Genomic DNA, 23,584 nt, shown 5'->3' with positions numbered 1-23,584 from the left:
ACTCAGGGGCAGTAGAAAACCAGAGCAGCTAAGACCTCTGCTTAGTTTGTAAGTGTTTAGCCACAGGTTAGTACACACTCACCGGCACAATAACTAAACTCCTGGCATAGCTGAAGGACAACAATCATGATGGCTCCCCTCCACAACAGCCAGTAATAGAATCAGAATCAGATTCATTTTAGCCAGGTAGGTTTTCACACGTACTAGGAATTTGTTCTGGACTGTTGGCGAATACAATAAATAGACAACAATAGACAGGGTGCAAGAACAAGACAGGACAGTGCAAAGACAGGACAGTGCAAATTAGCCTGGCGTCGCCAGCCTGATCTCACAAGCTCACGTTCTATTTCACTCCGCAGATCAGTCTGGACATCCAACCGTTCTAACGGAATCCACTCAAACTGAGATTGGTTCGTTCGTGCCAATCACAACCGTTTATCTAATATGGGGCGGGTTTAATAAGATGACGGAACAGAGGAGCACCGTCTCTGATTGGTTGTAGGTCTATCCAATTGCGTCCAGAGGCATTTTGATCTACGCCCGTTGGTAACGCCCCTTGGGAATAAGAAAGCAACTGTGAGTTTCCAGACCCTTCACATTTGTGAGAATTGGGCCTGGCGAAGCCAGGCTAAGTGCAAATGGCAGGACACTGCAAAATATATAACAGTGGAAGATAGTCAGGCTAATCAGACACAGTCTACCACCCATCTAATGGAGGGGATGAGTCACATCACCCTGGCAGAGAATCAAGCATCTCTGATGGTGTAACTACACAGCATTTACTATTTCCCAAACAAAAACCAGGATACATCTAAAAAGGGTACGACAGATGTGAGCGATGAGCAACCTGGTGATGTGTATCTGAATATAGACTAGCTCCTATTCCCTCTCTCCCTCTCTGTCTTCCTCTCTCTCTCTCTGTCATCCTCTCTCTCTCCCTCTCCCTCTCTCCCTCTCTCTGTCTTCCTCTCTCTCTCTCTCTCTCTCTCTCTCTCCCTCTCTCTCTGTTCTCTGTCTTCCTCTCTCTCTCTCTCCCTCTCTCTCTCTCCCTCTCCTCCTCTTCCTCTCTCTCTCCCTCTTCCTATCTTTCTCTCTCCCTCTTCCTCTCTCTCTCACTCTTCCTCTCTCTGTTCTCTGTCTCCTGCTCTCTCTCTCTCTTCCTCTCTCTCTCACCCTCTTCCTCTCTCTCTCTCTCCCTTTCTCCCCCTCTCTCTCCCTCTATCTCTCTCCTTCTCTCCCTCATCTCTCTCTCTTTCTCTCCCCCTCTCCCCTTCTCTAAATCTCTCTTTCTCTCCCACCTGTCTCTCCTTCTCTCTATTTCTCCCTCTCTACCTCTCTACCTCTCTCCATCTATCTCTTCATCTCTCTCTCTCTTTCTTTCTCTCTCTGCGTAAGAAAATCCTGGTCCAAGCCCTGCTTTGAACCCATGCTAATTAAAAGGAGTCTCCGTGCCATTTGTAAACCCTGTCACTCCTCTCCTGCTCCCTCCCACAATTATCCACCCCCGTGCTAATTAGTGGCTCACAATTTGCTGCACTAATTGAATACTTATCCCAGAGCCCAAACCAGAGGAGGTCATCTTTACAGCACAACAAGAGGCCCATGGGCAAAGCAGCTCAGCAGAGGTAGCTGCTTCACTTTGAGGAGGACAGGTTCTCTGGCAGAGGAAAGGATCTGTTTCCCAGGATGAAACCGCTGATTTCTTAAACAAATGTGATATGTTTTACAGAATCTAAAGCACTGTCGAATACAGGCTAGGGGCCACTTTCTATGGTCTTGTTTAAACTCATCAGACAGGTAAAGAACACTTACGTTCTCTGTGGTCCCAGTGATGACATGTAGACCATCATAGGTTGATTTGATGTACATTCCCTAAAAGAGGAGAGACAGGGGATGAGCATTTATTATTGCTACGTTTATTAAAAGTTTCAACTTTTCTGATAAAGGTTTTGACAAACACATTAGAAGGGACCAATTTTTTACTATATTGCACAATTAAAATACACTATAAGCATCCCATTTAGAGGCTATTTTAGTCCAGGTGGCGTATCAGCACTCACCAGACCCTCGCTGGGCATGATGTTGGTCAGGTGGACCACCTCCAGATGGGCAGACTGGGAGACCAGAGAGTCGGACGACAGCGAGATAATGTGGTCACAAATTCCAGACAGCGTTTTACACTGTAGGTGAAAGAAACAGGGATGAAGCCATACTCACAGCTCAGACATATCTGAGACAGCTCACATATCTGAGACGCAAAGTGTTCTTCTGTCAGGAAGCCTGTAGTACATGTCGGATCAACTGACTTTGGAAACAAACGGCGTCAAGGTTACACCAAATTAAAAGTGCACAGAACAATTTTGGAGTTCTACAACTGCACCATGGGCACCAAGTACGGACGTGCTTTGCTTGCTTTGTTTGAGTGTCCAGAGTTCAGTGCTTTAGAGCACAGCCATGTTTTGCTCTGTGCATTTGGGTCATACTCCAGAAGAGAATCACTTTGTTTGAGAAGGAAAAATACAGTCAACAGAGTTGGAAAAAGCCCACATGTAACTTTTCTTCACAGCTTTCATTTTCAGAGCAACAACAACGAAGCTCCTCTGCAATGCAATTATCTGAGAATCTGACCTGCTTTTTAATGAGCGCCTCTCAGACTTATTCATCATCTGAGACACAGGGCATTCTTCAAAGGCGAGCAGCGTTCTTTTCTATGGTTTAACAAGCTGACAGAGGCTCCTCTCTGCAGTACTGGACTAATAGTGTTAGCTACTGTGGTGTTGTTCATATAGGTGTACTGTTCTATACAGGAAGTCTATGTCTGCACAGCCTGAAGCCGCTCAGTGACAGGTGTTAGGTGCTTCTGAACAGGTCGGCGGTGAAGGCTGGGTCCTGTCACCTGGTACCGTCTGTCACCGGACCCATCTCTGTCCCATCATCCCCGGGAGCTGTCTCTGTTTGGCTCGCACTCTCCCAGAGACACACACACATACTGTAGGTTTGCACATAAGCAGACACACACACACACGCACACACAAACACTTAAACTGACCTGCACAAAGTTTGCCCTAGCTTCTCTGTTTGTACACTGCAAATTGTTCTGCGCTTGGCAAGATTTAAAATGGAATTGGAAATATGAGATTAATTCTCGTTTTAAAAGTTATTTACTAGTTTCTATCTTATTTCTAGACTTGAACCAGCTTATTTTAAGATTTCTTATCAGGTACAATTTTAACTAATGTATTTTGCAGTGTATTGCCTGTCACTCTCTTTGCTGTCTAATTGCTGGAGGCAGGAACGCCCTTGGGATCAGCAGTGGGGATTTGCATTATTCAACATGGCTGCCATCCAAAGGCCTTAAAACTGCAGCTTTAGAGAAACACACAGGCCCCCTCTAATGAACAACACAGACCCTCTGCTGTGGCGCTGGGGATGAGGGCGCATGTGACCGCAGTCACTGCAGAATCACATGTTCGGTTGTGGCCATAGTAACTCTGAATGATTATCTCTTTGTGTACGAGTGTAGACCAGCACAATCAAAATTCATCTCAAATAGTCACTTGTCATCAGTAAAGATGAATCCGTACTTCCAAATGAACGACCGGTTAAACAGATGATTCCTACCTATCACGTGTCTGTATGAGGTGTTTAAGAGTGAGGTTTGTGTGGGGCTCTGTATCGTCCTTACAGTACCATTGTTCTTGGACAAAGTTTACGACTCAACCAATGGTTAGACGGTGGCTAGACTCACCACATGGAGAATCTTGTTTTCTGTCTCATATACCGTACAGTCCTGCAAGAGAAACAGTCAGAGAACAATTCATGAGGCACTGGTAGATATGAAAACAACACAGCCTTCGGATCAAAATAGTCACGCTTTCAACCTGCAAACAAGTAATTGTTCCTCACAGATGACGCGTGTCTCATGGGTATGCTCAAATTGTCTGCCTGTCTACTTCCTCTTTCTTATTCCAGGCTCTGCATGAGTCATCCACTCACTTGTTGTACTATGGTGGTCAACTCCAGGCACAGTTGAACGATGTTGTTCTTCAGCAGTGAGTATTCTGACACGCTGACAAATGGGGATCTGGTAGGGACAGAGGTAACAGGGAGACTGAACAGTTGAAACAGTTGGATAGAGAATGCGGAGAATATCTGTGCTGACAGCATTTGCCTTCTCTTATAATTATACTGAAGCTGAAGTTTATTCGGATCCCTAATAGCTGACGCCAAAGCGATAGCAAGTTTTCTAGGGGTCCAAAAACAACGTGCACCTGTTGTTTTGTCTGTTGTGTGTTTATGTATTACACAAATAAACACATAACAGACAACACACAATTCAAAAAACAACAGATAAACCCTTTAAAGTCCAGCTGAAACGGACATTTGAGATCTTCTAACTTCCGTAGTTTGACGTATTTCCGACTCAAACAGGCTATAGGGGCGGGACATAACATTTAGAGGAATTTGATTGGAACGTTGACAAGTGGGCGGGTTATAACAACTTTAGACAGATTCGATAGACTGATAACGTTGATTGACGGGTGGATATTGTGAGATTATTGGTTGACCTTGCTCTTGCCTTGCTGACATAAGCACTCGGGAGATTTTGTTTTACAGGAAGAAAAAAATCATCAGATTTGATATAAGATTACCACAAAACGGAAATTTCTAAAAATATTTGGCATGTATTGTTAAATAGGCACACACTTTGACCAAGGATGTGATCGAAAATCGAAAAATGTACATTTTTGATGTCATTACATGTATAAGGTGACCAAAGACTGGATGTCAGGGTGCATCTCTCTGGAGCCCAGCTGTGGGACACACCTGTCCAGCCAGGCCAGCAGATTCTTGGCCGCCCCGATCAGGTCCACCACGGATGTGAGGAAGTCGTTGGGCAGCCTGCGCGAGGCCCGGCCGTCGTAGTGGCCTCCCCGGCGCCGTCCGGTGATGAAGTTCTGCAGGTTCTTGGCCGAGGCGTTGAGCTTGTGGGACAGGGTCCGCAGGTTCTCGGTCTCCAGCCCATAGTTCTGAAACAGGTGATATGGTCATCAGTATCACACGCAGGCCTAATACGACCACTGATAAACACAACAGAAGAGTGCAAGACTGAACAAGCAGACACAGCGTTACGTAAGACTTGAGATTGGTACCATGTAAATCTACAGGCAAATAAAGGCCTTCCCTCCAGTCACATAATCTCAACCGTTCCTGCTTGTTTATTCGGGGCACCAGATGGACAGAGCTGTAAAGCCTTTTGCTCACATTGTGCTCCAGCATACTCAAGCAGAGATGAATCATCTCGTCAGAAAAAAATCAAGACTTTCTTCATAACTCAAATGGCATTCATCTGTGTGTGTGTGTGTGTGTGTGTGTGTGTGTGTGTGTGTGTGTGTGTGTGTGTGTGTGTGTGTGTGCGTATGTGTGTGCATATGTGTACGTGTGTCTGTGTGTGTGTCTGTGTGTGCGCGCGTGCGTGTGTGCGCACGTGATAACATTCAAGCTAGTCTGTGCACATTTGGCTCACCGAATCTGCAGGACGAGTCAACAATAATCGCTGTCGCCATGGTGAAATGCCTTCTTCCTGTTTAACTCACGAACGTAGTTTACCCAGACTGGTTGCCGTGGTGACTCCAGGCTTTGTCACTCTTAATTACAGCGAGGCGAGTGTTTCCATCGTTCCCTTATTCTCCCCCACCCGATGAAAGATGGACCCCTGTACGTTAGATTGTGCGGGCGTGCGTTTATACAAGCGTGTGTTTATGCCTTCGTTTGTTTTTTCGTTGACTGTTGTTTTTAGATGATGCAGCTGTCAATGACGATAGTTGTTCTTGATGGTCTGTTCCTGTTTGTGTTGTTCTGTCGTGTCCTGTGTAACGTGTTGTTTGTCAAATGCTTATAAAGCAATGCGGTGCTGTGCCCAAGACAAGTTTCCCTACGGGGACAATAAAGTATAATCAATCAATCAATCAATCAATCAATTCGTCCATCAGTCATACATGGAGGCTACCAGAACTCACCACCTGGGGAAGTCCGCCATTTGTTTTTTCCATTGCCAAGTACATTTTGCTTTGTATATAAAAAAAACAGTCTCAGTAAAATGATAGTCTATTACACTCAGGAGCCGGTCTACTTTCTAAATCCACAGAGTTCAGACCTTAAGCTGTTTAGTAACTCTTTTGGTGCTTGTTCTAAATGTTAGGATTCTCATAGGTTAGTATCGGGGTTAGGTACATTGTGGCTAGGCCTACAATTATCATTAGTTATAGTCCTTATATTCACAACATAGATCAGGTGACTAATATTTAGGTAGTTCAAGCATGTTTGGTAGATCAGAGATCGATAGAGTATGGCTACTGTACTGCCCTACAAAGGAAAAAAGGCAGTAATGTGGCAGAAAAATTACTTTAAAGTTGTTGGCCTAGGGCTTTTTGCAGCAACTGTAAATTCAACCCCATATTTTCTCCAAAATACAACACATTCGAGAGAAGATATTTGTCCACATGACAAAATATGTCTTTAATGTGACATAAATGATTATACATCATTTTTGACCAAAAATGAAGTCCCTGTTTTTTTCCTTTGTAGGGCAGTGTATGTCATATATTGTATGTTTCCCAACGGTGACAAAGCTAGTCATGCCATTAGGTGCGGGGTCTGTGAGGTTCAGTCAGGGCTCACGCACCGATACAACATGAATCAGCCGATTTATTTGAGAAAAACCAACGTAAATCAGCCGATTAGAATCTCACAGGAGGGCGTCTGCTGACCTGCTAGAGGGTCAGGAGGTTGACATATCTCCATTCATAGCGTGATCCGCAGGGTGCATAAAGAGTCTCTCTGAATGGCTTGGACATTACATTACAGTCATTTAGCAGATGCTTTTATCCAAAGTAACTTACAGTACAATGAGCCCTAATGGACTCACGCAGCCTAGCTCTGCAAATCCTCCATAGCTCTAGAATTCTGCGTTCACTGCCTGACATTCCACTTTGATCTGAACTCCAAAACACAACCAACATTCCGAGCGAGAAGCAGGTGAATGTACAGTAACACAATGGTCAGAAGATACTAGTATATCATACCACATTATTCTTTCAATTAGCTGAAAATGATCAGACGGTAAAACAGCTTGCGAGTGGACAGAAGGATATGCATGAGGCACAGGCTAATGAAACACAATGTTGTCATATTACACTTTTGGTAAAGGTGCGAGTGGTTGGCCATTTCACATTTGCAAGATCTGTCTGACATGTAAACAATAACCCTTATAGGCAAATATGCAAATGTTAACAGCAACACTATACAATTATGGTGAGTAGTCTGCTATGTACAATTATGGTGAGTAGTCTGCTGACAGACATATTAAGTGCAGATGCTTCAAATGATATGGAACCTTAATAATACAACAGAAGTGATAACAATGGACTATAAACTAAAATGCATCGGTTAATGGCAACGTTATTCTGTATCACTAGGACCAGTAGCATTATCACTATAATGGACAGTAGATTATCATACCATCTTATTGTATCGATGTTTTTTGTTTGTTTGTTTTTTGCAACCATTGCCTTTTGTGGGTTCCTATAGAAAGTTAAAATCACTTTAGTTTTTTTTTTATATAATGACTGATAACCACTTACTTTCAAATAAATGCTTGCATTTTAGAACAAACAAAAAAAAGGCCGGCTCCGTGAATAAATCTAAAGTAGAAAAGCCCAGTCCACTTACACATTCACCAACTGGACTTGCTGACGACATGCATCATGGGTGGGGGGATGACAGATTCACTGCGCACTGATTTTCCACTCCTTCATTCAAAATATCAAAGTACCACGCTTGTCTGTTAGCCTCGGGCAACGCTGCCGTGCTCAGGGGCTCCTCCGCCAGCGATCTCCCAGGGAGGGTGGGCAGGAGACCAATGCTCCCAGGAGTGGGCGGGGCAAACTGAACGTGCTGAATATACAGGCGCATATGCTAAGCAGCGCTAAAATAGGGCCCTGTTCTTGGCAGCCTCAGTCCCCCGGATGACGGAGACAGACTATTACCCTGTAGGTGCTGGTGACTGACTACCAGCTCAGCGGTTTGCCTTCCATCCATCTCCCAGAGACAAGCATCCAGGCACAGAGGCAGCACAGGAAGAGACGTTTTCATACGACGGCAGAGAACATCCTGGAGGTAAAAACCCCTTACGAGCTCCAGCAGCCTGGCAGCTGGGCCCTGTTCGGTCACTGTTGGCCAGGGGATGAACCATTACCTAACTCTCTGCCACATTCCTCCTCCTTTACTGTCAAAGTGACTCAGCGGTCACACTGCCTGCCACTAAGCCTGCATTGTCTCTCAATCCATCACTCCGAGATAATCAAGCCAGGAAGGCGAAATTAATTCCCGAAATTGATTTCAAAAGAGGCTTGTCTTTTTCCATGCGGAGGGAGGCACTGTCATCTATCTATTCAGACGGCATCCATTTTGGATGGGCTGTATGGAAAGGCCCTGTGTGTGTGTGTGTGTGTGTGTGTGTGTGTGTGTGTGTGTGTGTGTGTGTGTGTGTGTGCGTGCGTGCCTGTGTGCCTGCCTGTGTGCCTGCGTGCCTTTGTGTGTGGTGTAGTGTGTGTGCATGCAATGTGTGTGCATGTGTGTGCGTGTGTGTGTGTGTGTGTGTGTGTGTGTGTGTGTGTGTGTGTGTGTGTGTGTGTGTGTGTGTGTGTGACCAGCCTCGTGTCCTGGCCCTCCCGGCCCTCCCCCCTGCAGCCCTGCCCCAGCGCAGTCATTACTCATGTCAGCGCGCTCTCAGCAGAGTGACGCCATACTCCGCTCTAGTGCACTATACTCAGCTCTAGTGCACCATACTCAGTTCTAGTGCACCATACTCAGCTCTAGTGCACCATACTCAGCTCTAGTGCACTTCGCCTGGATCAATGGGCACATGTCCCAGCAGCAGCCAATCAGAATCACAGTCCATCGCCATGCCGAAGATGGAGCCAGATGCTGTACACACACACACACACACACACGTACAATGTGAACGAACTCCCAGCATTCAAACATACTCAAGGAACTTCCAAGCATTCATACTGTCACACACGTTCACGCGTGTGTGTGTGTGTGTGTGTGTGTGTGTGTGTGTGTGTGTGTGCAGATACGGCCAGACAGAGAGAGCGACAGCGGCAGTCCAGGCGTGTTCCCTGGCCCCTAAATGGCGTTCTGCTCCAGGGTGGGGTGGGGTTGGGGGGAAAGGGGGTAGGTAGGCGTCGGTCACAGAGAATCACACGCTAGCCTCCAGCTCCACGCCTTGGCCTGGCCAGCCTGTCTGTGTCAATGGGTCCATTAACAGGCACTCAGCCAGCCAATCAGACATGACGTGGACCCTCTCTGACTCAGACTTGTACGCTGAGCTCTTATCTGTAGTCGGGCTCTTCCTCTGCCCACTCCAGCTTCAGCATGAGTCATACACCGACCGAGGCTAACTCCCCCACCCCCAACACACACACACACACACACACTTACTGATGCAAACGGGCTCCTCCTGCAGCTCGACCTCAATGTACCCATACAAGGATACATCGGCAATGAATCTGAATTAGTCTTTACCTCTTAACATAAATTATGAAAGAGGTCCTGTCCTCAGATGCGACTGCGGAGGGTTCACCTCCCTCCAGAACAGAGCCCATCCACACACCCCACATGCTCAGCACAGCGCTCTGATGGAGGCTAAACCACGCTGAAATCAATTTGATGTGCATAAAGTCATTTTCAGGAACTTGCATACAGTACGCGCGCTTTGCGGTCGTGACGAGTCCCAGTCGGACCGTGTGTGAGGTAGCTAGCTAGTACCAGGACTGCGCGTGAGGTGAACAGCCAAGTGAATGAAGGAAAGCACCGGCACTCACAAGATAGACAATAGTCTTCAAAACTTTAATGGGCAGGAATGAACGTTTCGGACTTAAGCCTTCATGCTGATGAAGGCTTAAAGTAGCACTGATGTTTGAGATCATCTAACTTCCGTAGTTTGACGTATTTCCGTCGCAAACAAGCTATGAGGGTGGGACATAACGTTTAGAGGAATTTGATTGGAACATTAACAAGTGGACGGGTTTTAAGAACTTTAGACAGATTCGATAGAAGGATAACGTTGATTGACGGTTGGATGTCGTGAGATTATTGGCCTAAAATCTAAGGTACCTGTTGTCGTAATTGCACGTGACCAAACGTTTTCCAGGAAGTAAGAAATTATATACTTTGATATAAGATTACAACAAAAGTAGATTTTTTTAATTTTTCGGGCATACATCATTGAATAGGTGAACACTATGACCAATTATGTGAACCAAAATGGGACAGAATCCTTTTTTCATTTCTGTGCAACTTTAAGTCCGAAACGTTCATTCCTGCCCATGAACGTTTTGAAGACTATTGTCTATCTCGTGAGTGCCGGTGCTTTCCTTCATTCATTATAGCACTTGACCTGCCACCCGTGACTGCTTCCGTTTCATTTGGAGTTGTGCGCACTCGTACACTTTTTAGTATGTGAACAGCCAAGTGCCAGGGATGCAGGAGTCCCTCCCCACTCACCAGAGCGCACAGCAGGTCCACGGCCTCCAGTATGAGCTCCTGGTGGCCGATCCGGGTCACCCCCAGCTCCTCCAGCTCCTGGTGGGTGATGTGTAGAAGCTGCTCTCCGTTGATCTTCTCCCTCTCGAAGTTCTTGATGTACTGCTGCAGACAGTCATCCAGACCTGAGGGAAACAGGGGGAGGTGAGACACCCTTATCTCACAGTCTGCCTGCCCGGTTGAAAAGCCCTTAAATACACCATTAACATCGCAGAGCTGTGAGATTGGCATTTTTAGACCAGCTGCTGTGCAAGATCAATATCAAACTTTGAGCGGCTGAACTCAGACCAAGACCTTTCAGTTTGAGCCCAGCAATCCTGATGAAGCCCATGGTTGACTTGACATCAGATATTTTCTGTAAATATCGATGGAGTAATGTTGGGAAAACAAAGAAGGGTTCAGCTTCCATCCACATGTTTTAAGCCATTCTCTCTTTGGTGTACTCCCTCCGCTATCCATATCTGGACAGTTCAGCACAAAGCTGGCGGGAGATCTTCAAAGATTTCTAACATGAATATCGTCTGCGTCATTGCGGGCCGTGAATACGACAGCCCCAGGGCGGCTGTAGCTCAGTTGGTAGAGCGGGTCGTTCAATGATCGAAGGGTCAGTGGTTCGAATCCCAGCTCTGACAGTCCACATGTCGAAGTGTCCTTGAGCAAGACACCTAACCCCAAATTGCTCCCAATGAGCAGGTTAGCACCTTGCATGGCAGCTACCGCCATTGGTGTGTGAATGTGTGTGTGAATGGGTGAATGAGAGGCCATTGGAAAGTGCTTTGAGTGCCGCTAAGGTGGAAAAGCGCTATATAAGTGCAGTCCATTTACCATGGCTGCGCTGCTGACGGAGCAGCCGATCGTGGAGAACTCAACTCCCGGTCTGAGTGCGCTCCTGTGTGTTACCCGTGGAATCAGAGCGGAGCCGAGCGTGTGTGAACCATGGGTTGCGTCCCAGAGAGGGGTGCAGATAGCAGGCAGCTGAGCGTGTGTGAACCATGGGTTGCGTCCCAGAGAGGGGTGCAGATAGCAGGCAGCAGCGGTCTGGTCTAGTCTTTCAACCACAGCATCGCTCCCAGGAGATGAGTCATCCCACAGCTCTGACCCATATTACATACGCCGGCTGGGCCACGTCAACACACCACACATATACCCCCCCCCCCCCACCCACCCCCCCCGGCCTGCTTTCAACACACCCCAGCCATACAGCGACCTTTTCAATTAGGGATAGTTCCGGTGACATTATGGCGTTATGCAAGGGACATCAAAGAATGGTAGCCTACATCTATTCGATACCAATTTGCAGCGAGGTATGTCCCATTCGCCTCAGTAAAGCATACGTGCCTGGGTTAAGTGTGCTGAACCTGCTCACTCTGATTGTCTTAATCTAACCTAATAGAGGCTCAATATTACATTGAGAAAACTGTTTCTCAGAGCACAGACTGATGCATGGCTTTGAGATAGAAATGGACGTCTTTGTGCGTGAGGCTGTTTGTGTGCATTCATCTCTACTGTGTGTGTGTGTGTGCGTGTGTGTGTGTGTGTGTGTGTGTGTGTGTGTGTGTGTGTGTGTGTGTGTGTGTGTGTGTGTGTGTGCGTGTGTGTGCGTGTGTGTGTGTGTGTGTGTGTATCTAATGATAATGAATGGTTTCTTTCATTAAAGTGTGCTGCTTGTGGAATTTCCATTCTGTTGGCTATCAAAGCTCCATGGCAACAGTTGCTTGGTGATGAAGAGGAGAGCCCCTTTGAAGAGATGCAAACTTGCTTACCATTGGCCTGGGGACACGGTACTTAACTTCTAATGTAATGTACTGCTAACGTCTCTATTCTGTCATGAAAAGACCCGTTGGGCACTCTCATTATGTTAAGATAAGATAGACTTTATTGTCCCGAAGGAATTTCATCTTGGACGCGTACAGTATCTGCTGATTAAGTAAGAATAACAGGTGCATACGGTGCATGCACAGGCTTCACCCGCCACCCATACACATGCACACACACGCACACACACACACACACACACACACACACACACACCACCCACTTTCCTCCAGAGTGACATCATTACTGTGGTTTGACATCAGTCTGTATCAGGTTATTCAGTTTCAAAGAACAATTACTTGTATTCTCATTCTTGAACATGGCACTGGTGCTCAGGACTTCATGTCTATGTACAGGCTGTGTGTGTAGCTATGTTATTTCATATCATAACTCACTGGTATGACTATATGAAACCCTATTGTCCATCCTACAGGAGACAGAAATCACAGTAACCTGTAAAAGGTGTATATTGTTTAACAGCTATGGCACCACGGTGGAGAGCCAGGCAGCTCTGAGCCTGTATGTCAGCATGATCAGCTCGCATATCGGATATAAAAGTGTATCGTATCGTATCGTATACATTCTGTCTACTAAAGACCCTCAGCTCCATCCCGTCAGTCCGTCGTGCTGTAGCACTCTCAGGGCCTGAGAATTTGATAGGCGTCCTAAACTGTAGGCTTGCAGAAACTGATATCACAACCGAGTACTAAGATCTGTGATTTTAATACTGTTTTTGGGGGGGGGTTGAGCTGGAATTTCTTGTGCTAGTATATCAGCTGCAGATGCACTGCGCTCTCGGCCAGGCCTGTCCTTGGAGAGAAGGATGGAGACACGTCGGAGACAGCAGCGCCGGGGGCAGGCAGAGATGCGCACTTCTGGAATGACACTCAGATGGCAAAGCCGCTGCATCTAGTAGAAACATAATACTGTAGATTGTATGTCTGCACAGGCACGTCATCCCTTCCTGTTATTATAGAAGACAGCAGATGAGTCTGGGTGAGAGAGATCACGTCTCTAGTGTGGGTAGGTGAGTGAGCGATTCCTAAAGGAAGATGTCTAGCTTACAAAGTCTCTTGAGCAAAGACTGGAAATAAAGAATGATTTGTAATTCATCAAGTGTCTCACCCTCAGAATGGCAAGAGTTTGTCACTTCCACAGCAATTGTAATCACTCACTATCTGATTAAGGTGATGGAGAGTAAAATTCTTTTTAAATCTGACTACTCTTGCAAAAGTGCCATCTCACTGTGGCTGGAAATATACAGTAGCCTACATGATATACTTTTGGAATTATATAGAACATCGTAGAATAAATAGTCAGTTTACACTACAAATACAACATGCAAAAAAAAAAGATTGCAAAAGCCTCTGCCCAAATCTACAATGTTAGTCAGTACTAATATGTATCAGTGTGGCGGTTTTTATCAGACTGGATCCACATTACCAAGGCTGGTTGCTGTCCATGGTGCTAGATCTGTGAGCGTTTCCATTGATGCCAGTGTTTCAATTAACAATCTCTCAATACATGCGTGTGTGTGTTTGTGTTTGTGTGTGTGTGTGTGTGTGCGTGCGTGCGTGCGCGCGTGCGTCTGTGTGTGTACGTGTGTGTGTGTGTGTTTGTATGTGTGTGTTTGTGTGTGTGTGTGTGTGTGTGTGTGTGTGTGTGTGTGTGTGTGTGTGTGTGTGTGTGTGTGTGTGTGTGAAAGAGAGAGAGAGAGAGAGAGAGAGAGAGAGAGAGCACGCAGTCTTTATGCTATGAAGCAATGTAGATGTGATCGTCTGTAAATCAACTGTTCAACTGTAGCGTTGATCTGGATATTCTCTCCGTAACAGATGTGCTTAGACCTCAATCATTGCGTGTCGTTCAAACATTAGGCTAAATAGCGCGTTTCCACATCAGGGTTGGATACACAAAATGGCACACGATCAATACATTTCAATGCAAAGAATCGCTGTTATAGCTAAAAAATAAAATAAGAAATCCCGGCCCAACGTTAGTGAACGATCATCTGTGTAAGAGAGAAGGTGTGCGCCAAATGCCCATGCATTGGCCAATTCAAATGTTTTCTATCACATAAATCAAAAGAAACGTGTTTAAAAATCTTTACCTTTCATCCATTCTAACACTTGCTTGGGTGTCCATTTGCTTATAGGTTCCATCACCAAGGCCATCATCGATGTCTTTAAATCCTCCTGAAAAAGGACTAAATCGAGCGCGTGAGTTGCCTAGTAATAATCAGCGATTTTGTTTCGGTAAGCCAAAGATCATACAATATAGCTGCATCTTGCTCCATGAAGGCATGGCCGGTGACAGTATCCTAGGTACGGAATGCGATGGTGCAGTCCACGCGCGAAACGACTCCCCCGCCCCCTTCTCTCTCTCTCTCTCTCTCTCTCTCTCTCTTATACACACTCACACAGCACCTGCACAACCCACTGTAGCCTACTGTAGAGGTCTCAGTACGGAAGTCTAGCGACCCCTCCCTCCCCTTGCACACCGCAGCATCACATGCTCTGTTCCACCGACACTGAATAGTGTCATAACATAGGATTACTTGATTCCATTACAGACTGTGATAATGGATCATATCCACAATCGTTTTGTTCTTCGATCTGACAATGGGGATACCTCTATCAATGGAATCATTCACCTGACGTCATTTCCAGCCAATAGGAACTGGGCCCTGGCAGCATCCTTTGTGTTTTAACTAATAGAAATGGTAATGTGTAGTGTGATACATCAAAGTCCCTCACAGGACACTCACTCCACTTGAACTAGTGCTGGTACAAACAAAAAATCTTACACGCACTTTCTAGATGATCTTTCTCTCTTCCCTAATGGGATGTTTAAATCAGGATCATGATCAACCACTTATTGTGTTCACAGATCACTTTCTCTTTTAGTTTCCCTTAGAGCATATCTTCTCATCGCTTCATCAAGTTGCTGCATTCAACTTCATAAACCTCAAGAATTCAAACTGTCTGGTATCGGTGACATATTAGAGCTATTTTAGTGGACAAAGACCCCCTTCCCCCCCCCCCCCCACACACACACACACACACACAACTCCTCACCCTCTCCTCTGCTCGTTAGGGCTGAGGCCTATCAGTGCCATGCTAATAGGTCTTGGCAAGCCTGGAGTATGAGCCAGTGGCACCCAACGGGGTGTGAAGTGGAGGCATTGGCACTCACCACACAGTTTACTGTTAATCCTCTCAATCTAGAGCCCGAGCAGCAGGCCTGTATGATCACTGGCAGAGCTTAGATTGTGTATAGTACCCACAATGCAGCATGGTAAAACATAGATCAAGAGAGATCATTTTAATGAAGGAAGAATGAGCAACACACAAATCAATATACATGCATGGAAGTAAGTTCATCATAGTTGTAGGCCTAATTCAAATTTGACTTGCAATGTTACATGCAATGTATCGTTTGCAATACCTACATGTAACAGCAGATGGCAATATTTTCCAACTTTAACAACAAGCAAAAGATAAGAAAAGATAAAATATAAGATATAACTTTAATAATCCCAGAGAGGGGAAATTTGGGCTTTACAACAAGATTTCAATATTTATTTCATTTGTCACTTGTAATGTATGGTGTATAGTCACAGTGAAATGTTGCTGCTGACTCCAAGATTATGCTTACTGATAAACTAATACTCAATTCCAAATTTACAAGTTACAAATGTACAAATTACAAAAAAAAAAAAAAAGTACAAATTAACACTAGTTACACAATGGGTACCCTTTATATAAAGTATGAACATGTACAGAAAGTGCTATATATGGATATGAATAAATAATAAATGGTGAGTGAGTTATGTACATGCTAAAGTTCACAACAGGGAAGATTGCTGCAATAGTTTTCTAGACATTGCCCATTCAATCAGTGCGTGACCCAGGTGAACGACATGTTCGGGGAAGGCCAGGACGGATTTACAGTATAATTTTGGAAATTTGGGTTTGGAACCAGCTGTAGGATTGCATAACCTGGGAACATGCAGACTGTCATTGACAGGACAAAGTAAAAATGTGAACATTAACTAGCATTCACTAATTGATTTGCATTTCGTTTTATATGACCTTTTATGTGTTGCACTTTGTCTTGATGCTTTTAATGTCTCATGTAAAGCACTTTGAATTGCCTTGTTGATGAAATGTGCTATACAAATAAACGTGCCTTGCCTTACAGCTATGTACACAAGGGGTTGTGTTATGTACACTTGATATCCTGCTCCTCTGGGTATAGTGGTACTATAAGTTAGATAGAGTCATTCAGGAGCCGGATGGCTTGCAGAAAGAAGCTCTTCCTGAGCCTCTCCATGCTCGCCCTGTGGGTCCAGTCCGTTGCCTGGGTGGCTGGAGTCTCTCAGGATCCTGTTGACCTTGGTCTTGTCTTGCATCTTCTGGAGTAGATGTCTTCTACTACTTCTACCCCCCCCCCCCCCCCCCCCCGTCAACAAAATATATAAATTAAATACACAAGAATTATAAATAAATAAATAAATAAAAATGTTTTTTTGTTTTTTTTAAACCTGTCCAATGTGAAGTGACAGTAAAGTAAAGTAATAAGTAGTCTGACTCAACAGATATAGGTTTTGGGGATGATAAGTGGCTATGGATTACACATCCGGCCCAATCAGTGGCGACTGGCGACAATCAGATTCAGTCCAGAGCCCTATCTGTGTGTTCTCATTTTCAAAGTCCCCTTCACTATGTTAAACAACAACAACCTCCGAGGTGAGCTAGCGTCCTACACGGTTATTTGGATTTGGATCATGCAATACGGCATGCCTGCTTGGAGCTTTACTCCTCCTCCTCCTCCTCCTCCTCCTCCTCCTCCTCCTCCTCCTCCTCCTCCTCCTCACTGATGCAGCCCACGATAGAAGAATCATCCAAGAACTTCTAGAGGTGGCACGTTCCAGAGTTCTGGCTGAAGTAAGTCAGAGGTGTTGAGGGTGAACAGGGAGGGTGACAGTATAGTTCCTTGGGGGGTGCCAGTATTGCTTATCACCACATCGGACAGGCAGCCCTGCAGCCAGACATATTGTGGCCAGCCAGTAGGGTAGTCCGTAAACCAGGCCACCATGTCATGGTCTACCAGCATGGCTGGGAGCTTCTCTAAAAACCAGAGGGGTGACATGGTGTTGAATGCATTGGAAAAATATTAAATTTTTATTTTTATTTTAAAATAAAAAATAAATAATAATAATACATGACTCACTGTGCTTCCCAGTGAGTAAGCTCTGTGAAGCAGTTGAATGATGGCATCATCCACGTTGATTCAGGCTTGATACACAAACTGCAGGGGGTCCACAGAATCCCTCACTAGGGGCCTAAGGTGCTGCAGGACCAGTCTCTCAAAGACCTTCATGACATGTGACGTCAGTGCCACTGGGCTGTAGTCATTGAGGACACTGGGATGTCCTTTTCTGGGCACCGGGACGATGCATGAGGTCTTCCCCAGCTGGGGCACCCTCCTTATCCTCGAGGAGGGGTTGAACAAGTGAGGGAACACTCCGACAAGTTGATGTTATCTGAGCCTGCTGTGGATCCGGAGCCTGGAGAACCCCCTTCTCACCTGGCTCGTTGTGATGAATGAACTGGATGTGAGGTGGGTAGGGTGTGGGGTGGGGGCGTTCGGCTCACAGAGGTGGGGGCTGAGTCAAACCTATTGAAAAACAGGTTTAGGTCATTGGCACGTTCCTGGCCTCCCCCCACGGCTGGACTTGATTGACTCAATCAATAATAGCTTAGCTGGTAAAGTTCCTAAAGATCTGCCAAGAGTTTCTCAAAGCAGTTGTGGATGTTTTTTTCTTTTGTCTCCTCAGCTCTTCTCTTGCTGCCCTGGGTTGGGAGAGCCAGGCTGGAGGAGAGCTGCTGCCTGGCTGAGCTGCTGCTGCTGCTGCTTCTTCTTCTTCTTATGGGTTTGGTGTAGTTTCTTGAGCTGCTGCTGGTTGAGCTGCTGCTGCCTCTTCTTCTTCTTCTTCTTCTTCTTCTTCTCCTTCTTATGGGTTTGGTGTAGTTTCTTGAGGGGGTCATCCGGGCTATATATCTGGGCACAACTCCAGGAGCCATGTCACTGTTTCGTCTTCCACAACCGTCAGGCCACGCGTTCCGTCCTGGATGACGTGGTCTGCGGTTTGTTCTTCGGCACCACACTCGCTGCCACTGTATAGGTGGTCTAGATATGATATAGAAGTCTGCTTTGCTCAGCTGGATGGCTCTCATTATCAGCTCACATGCACCAAACCCCATTCCTTTAATAATTATTTCTAATGCAAATTGATTAGTGTCAGTAATAGGCAATGTTTCAATACAAATGTCTTCATAAATGTCAACTTATAATATTTAGTCTGAAAGTTCTGGGACAGCCTGAGAGTCCTTCTAAGGTTCTTTGTGTTACAGTTCCAGAGTTCTGGTTTTCTTCAATACCTGATAGAAGGATGATGTCCACCCTGATTGGAGTAATCACTTAATCTGACATCTCTTAATTGATGAAAGCTCATATGAGATAAACTCACTCAAGGAAGGGTGGAAGGAATTATATATATATATATATACCCTTCCTTGAGTCAGTTTGTTATGTCATAATGAGCTTTCATCAATTAAGAGATGAAAGCTCATATCTCAAAAACCTTCATGACATGTGATGTCAAGGCCACTGGCCTGAGTATATATACATACAGTATATATATATACAGTATATATATATATATATATGTATATATATAAGGAGTATTTTTCACTGTACTGAAGTGATGCTTTTCCAAATAGGTGTCAATGCTGCCATCTAGTGGAGTAATTAGAGACACGAATGAAAAGTCAAGTCAGTACATAGTGCTCAAGATAACTGATAACCTAAAACAGAAGAGGAAATGACATGACACTTTCCAGGTCCTTTTTCAACATTAATGAAGGGAGGAGCCAAACAACAGTGTTGAATACTGTACGACTAACCAAGTAGTCTCAGCGTCTTGAGGTGGATAGTAGGAGTACACCGACCATTTTGACTAGATAGATAGATAGATAGATAGATAGATAGATAGATAGATAGATAGATAGATAGATAGATAGATAGATAGATAGATAGATAGATAGATAGATAGACAGACAGACAGACAGACAGACAGACAGACAGACAGACAGACAGACAGACAGACAGACAGACAGACAGACAGACAGACAGACAGACAGACTATATGGACAAAAGTATTGGGGCACCACATTACACAGGAGCTTTTATGAAAAATCCCATTCTAAATTCATAGGCATTAATATGTAGTTGGTCCCCCCTTTGCAGCTATAACAGCTTCCACTCTTCTGGGAAGGCTTTCTATACGTTTTTGGAGTGTGTCTGTGGGAATTTTTGCCCATTCATCCTAAAGAGCATTGGTGAGGTCAGACACTGATGTTAGACGAGAGGGCCTAGCTCGCAATCTCCTTCTAGTTCATCCCAAAGGGTTCATTGTGGTTGAGGTCAGGGCTCTGTACGGGCCAGTCAAGTTCTTCAAAATCACCCAACAGTCCCAGTGCTTTTGTCCATATAGTTTAGATAGATAGATAGATAGATAGATAGATAGATAGATAGATAGATAGATAGATAGATAGATAGATAGATAGATAGATAGATAGATAGATAGATAGATAGATAGATAGATAGATAGATAGATAGATAGATAGATAGATAGATAGATAGATAGATAGATAGATAGATAGATAGATAGATAGATAGATAGATAGATAGAGCAACTTTATTGGAAATGCAGGCTCTTTGGTTTATGGCTCCAGACATTTGCTGTCTTATTAAGTCACATTGATGCCCCATCATGATGACTCCACATGAGAAAATAGAGAAGGCAGTCAGTATTGCAATTTTAACATGTTTTGAATGTGTCCTGTATTCAACAAGGGGAAAAAAAGAAAAGACAAATATGGGATGAAAAAAATGTTTGATAGTTAGCTAGACGTACACTGTAAGAATGCACAATCTGAACTTTAACAGTTACATGCAAAAGCAAATACAATCCTGAAGAATCGGCTTGCATTGTTTTTCATAGGACATGCCCACACCCGATTAAAAACGATTTACATTGCCTATTGACTTCCACTCCGTTTCGCGCTTAAAAGATCAACGCTGAAAATCCTGTTCTTTTGTGACACCTTTTTCCACCCTCCGATTGGCCAACCCTAACATCAGTCACGTTTTAGACGCACCTACCCTACCCCCATCCAACCACTGGGCTTGATGTGCCTGTGCTGTGTTTACTACAGTATTGGTGATAAGAGAACGCCAGTCTCTGTAAACTGTGAACTCACAGTCAGAAAAATAGCTCGTTAGTTGCATCTACGAAGATATCTTTGAAGTCCAAAATGCCCAAGAGACAGGTATGTCGGGAGCTATTCAATACTGTATATAGATATATACTTTTGCCCTTACAATTCAGACGTGATTATATCGAAGCGTGCGAGACAACAGAGATTTAATACAAATCTGCTTTATTTGTTTGTGGCCACCCGTGACTAAATGTGTTGGAAATAATTCGTAAAATTTTTTGGCTTGCAAATGACGCCCTGTTTTCCGTTAAGGTGGATGTTTTTCCAGGTTTCTTGAGAGGCGCTCATAGTCTTGTGTCGGTCTGAAGTCAAGCCGAATCTCCATGCTATTGAAACCACAAGCAGCCATGCTTTGCAGTTCCTATCCTTTCCATCGCGAACACTGCAAACAAGAAAGGTGCCTTTTGATTGATAGATTGTGTGAATTGGCGTTAAAGGGGCACTGAAAAATAAAGGAGAAACTCTAGTTTTTCGTCAAAATTATTGATTTACAAAACTGGCACTAAAATAAAACATTTTTATGCATTCTTTGTTCATCGCGTCAAATGAATGCTATTACACCTTCTTAACGCCAGATGGCGAAGTAAAGCTGAGCCAAATGCTGCCCATCCCCCTGAGAAATTTGGTAATAACGATACTGTCCGAATGAAAAACTGCTTTCCGCGCCGCTGACCTGATCATCGCCACTAGCACCTGTCCAAAGCCCATTAAACGGAACAGTGTCGTCCAAACCATTCACCGTTTGCAACGTATGTATGTATTGAATGTATTTTTTCAGAACTAAGTTGACTGAATGTGACGCGCAGGTCCCAGTTGAGTTGACTCAGTTTCCTGTAACGTTATTAATGCTAGATATGAATTCTGGCCATTATGTTTGTGTTGTAAAGTTGCTTTATGGGTTTTGATATCTTTTTTTCCAGGGAACTGATGGGGAGGTGAAGGATGAGGTAAGTGCCTTCATTTCATCATGCCGATATGTAATAGGCTTATATGGAATAAAGTCCTTTATTATGGAAATTACGTTGTTATAATGTCCTGTATTTTATTTAGGCTATTTCATGCTGGCAGTGCACATCAACATCTTTGCCCAATTAGCTGCCAACAGTTTGCATTCAATACAAACCTGTGTTTTTTCCATTCCTTAGCCCAAAAGAAGATCAGCAAGGTTATCAGCGGTAACTGCAAAAGTAAAGAACTTCATCCTTCTCTTCCTTTTGTAAATATTGTCATGATGATCTATTGTGTGTATATGTGCTGCTTTGATCTAACATTAGGCTGAATACCAAACATTGTTTTAATGAACTTGTCTCTTTCTATTTTGATGTAGTTGTGTAATGTATATTTTGCATGTGAGTGATATGGCTCTGTCATTTTAGAAACCGGCAGCAGCCAAACCAGAACCAAAACCAAAAAAGCCAGTGAAGGTAGGCTAAGAGTCACATGTCCAGGATATCTATCTACTAGCTGCATCGTCCCCATACAGAGTCTGGTTCTTGGGACAGACATGGCAGTCTTTTCATGTCTTTACAGAAAGCAAAAGAAGTAAATGACAAGAAGGAAGACAAGAAGAAGGCAAAAGCTGAGGAGCCCAAGGAAGATAACAAATCTGAAAATGGCGAGACCAAGACGAATGAAGTATGCCCTTGTTATGGATAGAGATTGATATTAGTAAAATATATGACTTCAATCATCTTTAATTGGCAGACAAAGTTATAGACAATGTTTCAGATATTTTCTTTGACTAATCAGTGTCACTGTAGGCTGTCAGTCATTTAGGAAGCATGTAGTGCAATGTGTCACAGTAACTGTCATCCCACAGGTAGAGACCCCAGAGGAGGAGGAGAAAGAGGAAGCCAAGACGGAGTAGCAACATTGTGTCCAACCAACCCCCCCCACCCCACCCCCCTCGTACGGCCCCCAAGTCTCATGTGTTTGCCCCAAAACCTCAATTACCTTATTAACAGAGGAATATTTTTATCAACAATTTTGTAATTATTGGTACAGGTTTTTAGCACAAAGCAAAGCTAAATTTGGAGGATTGTTTCCTTGTGGACTGGTCATATCAAGTGCTTTTAAGCAAACTTAATTAAGCTTCTGTTTTTATGTTTTGTATTAGTGTTGGTATGATGTTGGAAATTTAAAAAGAAAATGCTGGCTGGCAGACTAATTGCAAGTGGTACTGTATGTATCACATTGTAGGTGTACCAACTCAGATCATTTGACTTTTGTAGGTTGTATTTTTACCCTTGATATGTGCAGTTTTTCTTTATTTGGGGGTTTGCTTTCTTTTAAAGTTGAATATCTGTAACAAAGAGGAATTTAAAACTATTTCTGAACACATTCCAGGCATAAAGATGGAGTGGGATCCCCTGCTTTTTAAATAATCTTGCTTGGAATCATTTTGATGACTTAAAATTATTTTAACAAAGAGGCTTCATAAAATTAACTTATGCAGGACTTTTGAAAACAATTGTTGCGATTTTATAACAGAAAATTAATCTATTGAAATATGCATCTAAATGTGTTCCCACTGAAGTAGTCTACTGGATGTCTAATTGGAAATAAACAGTAATTGAAATTTTCCTCAAAATGTTGCATCATGTGTCATTACTTTGTGGAATTACTCTGTCAACACAACAAATGAGCACATCTGAGCCTTACAGTACATTATCTGGGGTTAGATTAGAGATGAGGGCAGTCAATTGAACTAAATTTGGGAGCCCAACTCACAAAACAAGGGAGAGTGCAAAGTTCAACTTCGCCAGGCTCTCTTAAATCTAAAGGCTCACCCCTTCTATTGCACCCATGGAGGT

The 23,584-nt window shown here is 44.1% G+C and overlaps 2 protein-coding genes across 2 annotated transcripts in view; one reads left to right on the top strand and one right to left on the bottom strand.

Moving 5' to 3' along the window:
• The window catches only part of LOC311318190 (connector enhancer of kinase suppressor of ras 2), a gene marked incomplete at both ends in the record, with an annotated part of 34,718 nt that extends 20,118 nt beyond the window's left edge, over window positions 1–14,600 (bottom strand). Inside the window, 7 exons of the mRNA XM_084449441.1 lie at window positions 1,813–1,872; window positions 2,061–2,180; window positions 3,749–3,790; window positions 3,997–4,084; window positions 4,828–5,030; window positions 10,573–10,736; window positions 14,534–14,600. Of these exons, the coding sequence (XP_084305567.1) occupies window positions 1,813–1,872; window positions 2,061–2,180; window positions 3,749–3,790; window positions 3,997–4,084; window positions 4,828–5,030; window positions 10,573–10,736; window positions 14,534–14,600 (744 nt within the window). The remainder of the gene's footprint in view (window positions 1–1,812; window positions 1,873–2,060; window positions 2,181–3,748; window positions 3,791–3,996; window positions 4,085–4,827; window positions 5,031–10,572; window positions 10,737–14,533) is intronic.
• Window positions 14,601–20,687: 6,087 nt separating this feature from the next.
• Window positions 20,688–23,307, top strand: hmgn7 (high mobility group nucleosomal binding domain 7). The gene is made up of 6 exons (XM_084450014.1): window positions 20,688–20,822; window positions 21,692–21,718; window positions 21,917–21,958; window positions 22,148–22,195; window positions 22,302–22,406; window positions 22,591–23,307. Exons 1-6 carry the CDS (start codon window positions 20,808–20,810, stop codon window positions 22,636–22,638), a joined length of 285 nt encoding a protein of 94 aa, XP_084306140.1. The 5' UTR covers window positions 20,688–20,807; the 3' UTR covers window positions 22,639–23,307.
• Window positions 23,308–23,584: the final 277 nt, after the last annotated feature.

This window comes from Borostomias antarcticus (genome assembly GCF_949987555.1).
Source record: "Borostomias antarcticus genome assembly, chromosome: 15".
NCBI lineage: Eukaryota > Metazoa > Chordata > Actinopteri > Stomiiformes > Stomiidae > Borostomias > Borostomias antarcticus.
This window is presented reverse-complemented; position numbering and strand designations above follow the sequence as displayed.

Excerpts from the sequence above, each read along its gene's own strand:
- hmgn7 (XM_084450014.1), top strand. Across the intron at positions 21,959-22,147 it reads TATCAGCGGTAACTGCAAAA|AAACCGGCAGCAGCCAAACC; the intron begins GTAAAGAACTTC and ends CTGTCATTTTAG. Across the intron at positions 22,196-22,301 it reads AACCAAAAAAGCCAGTGAAG|AAAGCAAAAGAAGTAAATGA; the intron begins GTAGGCTAAGAG and ends ATGTCTTTACAG.